At 45.3% G+C, this 8,661-nt stretch overlaps 1 protein-coding gene across 1 annotated transcript in view; it reads left to right on the top strand.

Annotated features, from left to right (window-relative positions):
- The window catches only part of LOC138154306 (protein-arginine deiminase type-1-like), a 53,705-nt gene that overhangs the window by 44,057 nt on the left and 987 nt on the right, over nt 1-8,661 (top strand). Inside the window, exons 10-12 of the mRNA XM_069078935.1 lie at nt 2,659-2,741; nt 4,466-4,591; nt 6,024-8,661. The exon at nt 6,024-8,661 is cut by the window's right edge and continues 987 nt beyond it. Coding sequence (XP_068935036.1) covers nt 2,659-2,741; nt 4,466-4,591; nt 6,024-6,257 — 443 coding nt within the window. The 3' untranslated portion in view covers nt 6,258-8,661. The remainder of the gene's footprint in view (nt 1-2,658; nt 2,742-4,465; nt 4,592-6,023) is intronic.

Below are 8,661 nucleotides of genomic sequence, written 5' to 3'. Positions count from 1 at the left end.
GAAGGAAGGAAGGAAGGAAGGAAGGAAGGAAGGAAGGAAGGAAGGAAGGGGTATCCTCAGAAGAGAGCTAGTGTGATTGAGTTACTGATGAAAGAACTAGTCTCAGATTCAGGAAGACCTGGGTTCAATCCCTGCCTCTGACACATTCTTCCTATGTGATCCTGGACAAGTCCCTTAACCTCTCAGTGACCTGAAGCAACTCTCTAAGGCTCAAAGTTACAGCAAATTGCTAACATGCCTTGGTGAAGTTCTTCAATAAGTTGTTCCCTCTATCACTGAAATAGTAGGTCAAGTACTTATCCATAAAGTTCAGAATTCCTTCCAAACTCTTGATAGTTTCCCATTGCTTGGGCTGGGTTTTCCTCTAGGAATATAGCCTCTCTCTAAACTCTTTGAAATTTTCCATCCCCAAATTGTAGGTTCACCTCAGACCATGTCCAGCTTTCTTCCCTTTCTCTATCACAAATTCTAAGATAGAGTAGTCCCTTTCCCCCAAGATTCCCATAATTTTGTCCCCAGTGACTCATTCTATCTTTTTGATTAGATCCACCTTTTGAAGGAAAAAATTATTGAGGCAAGTCACAGACTGATTTGCTGCTCTGCTTTTGGTAAAGAGAGAGATTCAGCAGGTGGCTGTATAATTGAAGTGCCCCATTACTGCTATGTTGTAGCTCTGAGCCAGGTTTGTGATCTTTTTCATATTCTTCTGATCTATTTCCTCCTGCTGGCTAGGTGGTCTATAATATATTCCATGGCAATGTCCCTTCTGTTTCTCACCTCAGTGATTAGAAGCAGCTAGGTTGCACAGTGGTTAAAGTACCTTGTCTGGAGTCAGGCAAAACTGAACTCAAATATGGCCTTACACTCACACTAGCTGTATGACTTTGGGTGGGCCCTTTGACTTAAGAACCAGCAATCTTTCCATTGCACTATATCCTTGAGGTTGAATTTGTCTTCTTGGATTCAGATTTTCAAATACAAAGCAATAACAATAAACTTAGTGACTTGCTTTAGGACCATTTCTATCTTAATTCCTATGGAATTAATAGGAATAGGGACTAGACCTGGGATTTTATTGGTCTAGTGAACTTTATTAATACAGTTTTTCACCTTCTCAAAGACTTAAAGTTTTAGAAAGTTGCCTAGAGCACTGAGGAGGTAGGTGACTTGTTCAGGGTCATACAGCAAGTATGTGCCAGAGGGAGGCATTGAACCCAGATCTTCCTGGCTACGAGGTTGGCTCTCCACTATGACACACTATCTCTCAATATTTATAATAAAAATAATATTAACAGATGACAAATTCTCTGTTGATATCAAAATATCTTTGTGAGTTCAGCCAGTAAAACGTATTAGAATTACCACAGACTGACCTATTGTCCACAATCACCCAAACATCACGTTGGTTAATGGTTTTAGTAAATGTAGCTATATAAAATATCAATAATCTCCAAGCTGTATGGAATGACAAATGGACAGGTAGCTTGCTGGGTTGGAAAGAGTAATGACAGAGGACCTTTTTTGAATCCTAGCGGTGCTACTTAACAGCTAGCTCTGTAACCTTGATAAAATTCACTCTTCCTCTCTGGCCCTTAATTTCCACCTCGAAAAATGAGGATGTCTCATATCTAAAATACATAGAGCATTGATAGAGAACCAAAAATCATTCTTCAATAGATAAGTAGTAGAAGGATATGAACAGTTTTCAAAAGAACTGAAAACAATAAATGATCAGATAAAAAAAAATGCTCCAATCACTAATAGAAGGAATCATGTAAATTAGAACAGCTCTTTAGGTTTCACCTAGTACCATATGAATTGGAAAATATCCCAAATAATGGAAACAATCAATGCTGGAGGGGCTGTGGGAAGCCAGGCACACTAATATACCACTGATCGGTTGAACTATGAAGAAGTCCAATCATACTAGATTTGACTTTGGAAGAAAGGAAAGTGATCATATTGTTCATTGCCTTTGAGTCAGTGATCCCCCTACTGGGCTTTAAACCAATGAGGTAAAGATAAAAACAAATGTCCAAGTGATTCCAAAATATTCATAGTAGTATTCTTTCTGGTAGCCACAATGTGGTTGCCCATATGCTGGGAAATGATTGAAAAAATGGTGTATGGATATAATGGAATACTATTGTATGGTAATAAATGGCAAATATGTCACCATATATGGTCACCATATTGTACATTTTTCCTTAATTGTTTTTCTTTTTCTTTGTTTTTTTTTTTAAAGTTTAATATGAGGGGAGCGCAGTGACTATGATATAAAGACAAAAGACACCAATAAGACATTTTAAAAATAGAATGAGGGGAATAGACTAGATGGTTCCTAAAGTTACTTCTAGCTCTGAATTCTTAGATGAAGGTTTGTATCGGAGTTCCCCAGACCAGTGAAAACAGAAAATAGATTCTTCACCTTCACTTCCCACTAGAAATTTGCTGCTGCCTCTTTCCTGCAATGAATCCAGTTTCATTTGTTCTCTCCATCTTCCTACTTCATATTGTTCCAGTTTCAAATCCTTTGTTTAGTCTCAGGGCTATCCTGGTCCTGGTCCGTATTAAGAAGCCCCATATAAAAAAAAAAAAAAAGAAGAAAGAAAAAGAAGCCCCATACTCAAAGCTGACTCTGTGGCCTCTCTCTTGTAGGACTGAAAAAGGGAAAGAAAAAAATAACCATTGATGAGATGCTGAATGATAAAAGCCTTAGGAGTGACAATCGCTATGCCCAGGTAAAGGACCTACTAAGGTGGGGAAGGAGGGTCTTCTTTGGAATGACAATAGTAATCTCCCAAAGAACTGGTCTTATTGGCACTGTCCAGGGTACTTGGGAGAACTTGTGGGGGATGTGTGAACAAGTATGGTAGTCCAAAGGAGACATAAGTTCAATCTTCTGAGAGCCATCAGCCTGGGAGGAAAGACTTTGTCTCTGCCCTTGAGCAGTTCTCAGCCTGGGTGAGGGGCCCCCGGAATACAGTCTTGGTCCTCAGAGAACTCCTAACTGGAGGGTGGGGAGGAGAAACAGGTTCTGTCCTCAGGTAATTAATCTCCAGCCTCCTGGGGGAAAGATTCAGTTCCTGCCTCAGGGAGTTCTCAGTCTAACAGGTGATACATAACTCCTGCTTTCAAAGATCTCCCAGAATAAGGAAGGAAGACATAGATTCCATCTCTAAAAATCTCCTACCCAGGAGGGTACTGCCCTATAGTCCCCCAACTTAGGGAACTCCCTAAGGTAAAGGTGACCATGTAGATTCAAAGAACTAAGCTCAAGCTGTGAAGTTGCCTTCCTTCTATCTACAAAGGACAGAGCCATAACTAGGAATCTTTGTGCTCTTGGCAAGTGGCCAGAAGCATGCCATCATTTTTGGCATAGGCGGTGTAATGAGAGACCACCCCCACCCCCACAGTGAGAGCAGGAAGCAAAGATCCTAGGATACTGTCTGCTAGGTCAGTCACTTCTGAGGCGGCCACTACATATATCAGGGTGGGGGGCAACAGGGTGGGATGGAGGACATCTATGCCCACCATCTGCTGGCTTACTATTTTAACTTCTTATTCTTATTAAGTGCTAAATCTGTTGTTCCTATATTGCTGAAGGACTTTTAGTGCTGTCAGCACCCTATAAATCAGGCACCCTGGGGGCAAAGTCCCAGTTGTCTCACCTTAGTTATGTCTTGGAATGGGGTTGTTTCCCCTTTCTCTTTCTCCACTTTCCTTCTCCCTCTTCCCACAGCAACAAAGCTAGAAAGCATGGACCGTAGCATGATTGAGATTGCCAGGGTTAGGTGGGGTTTGCCTTGAATGTCAGAGGAGGTGGGGGGAGGAAGAGGCAGCTCTTGGGGAAGGTGAGTAAAAAAAAATCCTGGGCACAGGAAATGGATCTGGGGGTATTATTGGGAAAGTACATTGGGGACTGGAATTGATAAGGAAACCAAAGTCCAGCAAGGAGAGCTAGAGCTTGTATAAATGGACTCCTAATGGGGAAATGTGGTGGTGGGGTCCAGTGTGTGTGGGGAGAGGAAGATGTTGGTGGCAGAAGCAGCCTTAGGATAGATTGGTGAGGCAAGTCTAGGGCAGGGTCTCCTTTCCTAGTCCTATTTCCCCCAGCACAGTGTGCTGGATATTTCCAGAATCCCCCTGGTTGAGGAATAAGACTTTCCTTCCTCTTTCCATTTTTATTGGTGGGGGCCAGGGATTTAATGTAATGGAAGGAAGATTTGGAATCCAAAGTCCTGGGTTTGAATGTAAGCTCTGCTGTTGCCTAACTGTGTGACCTTGGGCAAGTCACTTTCCATTTGGATCTTGGTTTTCTACTCTGGAAAATGAGTGGATATCTCAAAAAAGAAAAAAAATGAGTAGATAGGAGATTGGGTCATCTTGAAAGTTCCTTCCAGCTCTGATGGTCCTTATTCTCTATTCCCTCCCCATCCACTTCACACTGACTCCTTCTGATCAGAAATGCATCGACTGGAACCGTGAGGTCCTGAAACGGGAGCTGGGCCTGTCAGAGCGTGACATCATCGACATCCCCCAGCTCTTCAAGCTCAGTGACTCCTATGCAGAGGCCTTCTTCCCTGACATGGTGAGGCAGCTGGCATGAGCTGTAAGGAAGGATTCTTCCTCCTCTCTTGGGGCAGGGCCCCATGCCCCATAGTTCCTAGCTTCAGCAGAAGACAGGATGGAGGGGGAAGGGAGAAGAAGCCTGAGGGAGGAAGAAGGAGTCTAATTTTTTTTTAATTCAGAAAGTAACTTAGGGGTACAGGTTAGAGGTACATGGGAAAACCAAAAAAATTAGGGAGAAAACCCATCAAGGATTTTTTTTCTCTGTGAATCTTTCTGGATTCTTTCCCAAAATCAATTTCAGATCAATTCACTTCCTCTCTTTGTCTCAGTGGAAAGAGGGCTAAGTCTGGAGTCAGAAAACTTGGGTTCAAATCCTGGCCACCTGTGGGACCTTAGGCAAGACACTTGGGCCTCAGTTTCCTCATCTGTAAAATGAGAGTGTTGGACAAGATGATCCCTATGGTCCCCTTTGTCTACTAATCTGTGGTCCCAGATGAAATTCAACAGAAGGAATTAGGAGTGTTTAGTTTAGAGAAGATAGAGGGGAAATATGGAAGCTATAACTGTCTGAAGGGCAGCTGTGTGGAGGAGGGGCTGGACTTTTTCTGCTTGGTTTTGGAGGCAGAATTAGGAGCAGGTGATAGAAGTTGCAGATGGAAAATTTCTCCTCAAAGGAAGGAAAAAAAAAAAACCACATCCAACTTCCTAACCATAAGAGATGTCCCCACATAGAATGGGATGCTTCTGGAGGTCAGAAGTGACCTCTCCTGGAGACCTTCGATGATAGAATGAATGACCTTATTTTACAAATGGATACTGGACTAATTGGTGTCCAATGGCTGGCCTTTCCAATCCGAGTTACCATAATTCGGGGATTGCAGTTCTTGGACTCATGGGAGTGGGTCATTCCTGTTGCTTCCTCAGGTCTTCCCTGCCTTCTTGCCTACTTGAGAAGCTGAGCTGCCTTTTCTTGGCCAGGCCCTAATTAGCCAACGGGAGCTGACAAGTGAGATGTGATGATGTGATCTCACTAGGAAGCAGAGGCTTTAGTGAATGTGTCACTCTTGGGAGGGGCTGGGAGTTGATCTTATCAGTTGAGTCCAGGAGCCCATTAGAGTCCTGGATCCCACTAGGAAACTATCTGGGAATGTTCAGAGGCTGGGAGTGGGGAGATTCATTGCCTGTTAGAGCTGGAAGGCTCTTAAATCTAGTCCTGCTTTTCAGTTTTACAGTTGGGGAAACTGAGACCCAGGAAAGGGAAGCAACCTACACATGGTCACATACCTTGTATGCAGGAGAATCAGGATTTGAACCCAGGCCTCTTATCTCAGGGATCATTACCCTTATTATTATACCAAACTAGGCATCTTGAATCCAGTGGTAGACTCAACTGGTGAACCCTTACCTGGGTATGGTCTCTATGTCACCTCTCCTGTCTCTTCCTATTTCAGGTAAACATGATTGTCCTAGGGAAGTTCCTGGGGATTCCTAAGCCCTTTGGACCCATCATTAATGGACGCTGCTGTCTAGAGGAGAAGGTCCAGGACTTGCTGCGTCCACTGGGACTCAAGTGTACCTTCATCGATGATTACCTCTCCTACCACGTGCTAATGGGCGAGATCCATTGTGGCACCAATGTCCGACGGAAGCCCTTCTCTTTTAAGTGGTGGAACATGATTCCCTGAGCTGGCTCCCCTCCCACCATCTTCTCCTTCCCCTCATCCTCATGGGAGCATCAGCATGGGGAGAGGATCTCCCACCTGTCTTGGAAAAAGGCCACCAACAGCATCTGCAGTGTGGGTCCCCAGTCACCAAGCCCTAACCATCACTATAGGAAATCATTGGGATTCTTCACTTTCTTCTTGGTGAAGGATGACCCCACCTGGCCCATACAATCTTCAAAGAAGATTCCCCTCAGTTCTTCTTTTTGCCTTTTCTCTCTGAGTCCAATTGGTACTTCTCAAAGAAACTTAACAGTCCTTGTGTTCTATCCCAGACCTAAAGGGACAAACTAGCCTATTGTGTGTGTGTGTGTGTGTGTGTGTGTGTGTGTGTGTGTCCCATGCTGGATGGTATGTTTTGATTTTTCCAGTTCCAGGACTCATGCAGGATCATGGAATCTTAGAGCTGGATAAGATTCAATGTTCCCATCTTACAGAAGAGAAAAACTTAAGCCTAGAGTGGGGGAATGACTTTCCAAGGTCATACCTCAAGTTAATGGCAAAGCCAGGACTCCAGATCACAGAACCGAAGACTCTCAGAGTTGGAGAGCACCTCGGAAGCCATCTACCCCAGTCCCAGATGAGTGAATAAGGATCTCCTTTGGAGGAGTCATCAATGGAGGCTTCTACTTGGATCCACCCACTGATGGGGAGCCCACAACCTAAGGCTAACCCGCACCTCTCTGGGACAGAGACCTCTCTTCATATTCTTATGAAGCTTTTGCCCCCCGCAGTGAGTCTGACTCGTCCTTACCATTTACACCTCTACAACACAAGACTCTTGTCTTCCAGGCTTTGGCACCAGCCTTAGCTAGAACCCAACAGACCTTAGCAGCAGAGTGGGTCCGGTGCTGACCAGCCAGCTGCCTCCTGCAGTGCACCCCTTTCCAAAGCAGAGCCTACGGAGGTCTCAGTTTCTCTCTTTTTGCTGCCTCAGGGCACTCTGGTTCTCACTTTGCCTTTAGCCCAGCAGATGAATGAAGGGAAAGGTCCTATGAAAACAATAACAAAAAAACAGGCAACTCTGTTCCCAGGTGCAGATTGCTACTTATTGGGGGGAGGGGGGGGGGGGGGAAGCTCTAATTATGGACACAGTCTGTTTCCAGCCCCAAAGTGCTGAGTGCTCATAGCTGGTCTGGAGGAGAAAACCTGAGTGGAGTGTGGGGTTGGGGAGCTTTGGGAAGGGCTGGCCCGGGCTAGGCTGAAGGTTGTGTCCGGCTTGAATCATTTCACTCTTTTCCCACCCCCACACTTGCCTGAGGGGGCTCCTGCTGCTGTTTCGGAACATGGATTGAAGACCAAGGCCTTACCAAGTCCCAGGAATTCCTGATCGGGCTGCTTTGAGCCTTGGGGCTGCTATGACTACTGAGTTGTCTTGGCATGGGTTTCAGATAGAGGAGTAATGACAAGAAGTCAGCTCCTGCTCTCTTTCCAAAGTGAAACCCCAGGTGGTGGTGGTTATGGGAGTGATTATCTTCCCCATCTTACAAATGATGGAATTAAGGCTCAACCCAAGGAAGTGATTTGTTCAGGGTCACACAGGCAAGATGGACCCCAGATCTACACCCACCTTTCCTGACTCTGAGGCCAGGTCTCTTCCCACTAAACGGGATCCTTCCAGAGGTGGAGGGATGGAGACTCCAGATGTTCAGAAAGGGGGGAAACACCTTGAGTTATCTAAGAATGGGCTTAATTCCTTCTAATTGTCCTGAATTATTCCTCTTCTTTCTGTAGGGGGGGGGGCAAGGGAGGGGGAAGGATCTTTCTCTGGCTCTGTTCATCAGGGCCAGGATCCTGCATTGTAGTTAGAGTTCCTGTCTCTGTGGCCCGGGGATTAAACTGGCTATGGGTCCCAGAGCAGGAGAGAGGTCACTGGGCATAGGATCTCAGATTGGTAGGTCTAGAGCTAGAAAAGCTTTAGAGGTCATCTAGCCCAACTCTTCCATTTTTACAAATGAGTATACTGAGGCCCGCTGAGGTTATATAACCTGCCCAAGGTCACACAGGTGGGATTTTAACCCAGGTCATTTTACTCCACAGTCTGAGATTTTAATTTGATTGATCTGGAAGGATCAGGCAAACCTAACTTGGCCTGGGAGGCACTAAGGGAGGCTGCCTCTGCTCTGAAAGGCAAGCCTCCCCCTCCCCTCCCTCCTCCCCTCCCCCAGAGGAAGCCCACCCAGGATCAGTCCCAGTTGCCTCCTATTCTCATCATCCTCTTGTTCTTGTACTTCTCTTACTACTGGGAGCCTAGGGACACAGAATGTCAGAGTTGCAAGGGCCCTTAAAACACAGAATGTCAGAGTTGCAAGGGCCCTTAAAACACAGGATGTCAGAGCTGGGAGGGCCCTTAGAACACAGGATGTCA

This window comes from Petaurus breviceps, unplaced genomic scaffold (assembly GCF_028583685.1).
Source record: "Petaurus breviceps papuanus isolate PSGF00001 unplaced genomic scaffold, PetGlider_PUasm1.0 91041, whole genome shotgun sequence".
NCBI classification, from domain to species: domain Eukaryota; kingdom Metazoa; phylum Chordata; class Mammalia; order Diprotodontia; family Petauridae; genus Petaurus; species Petaurus breviceps.
This window is presented reverse-complemented; position numbering and strand designations above follow the sequence as displayed.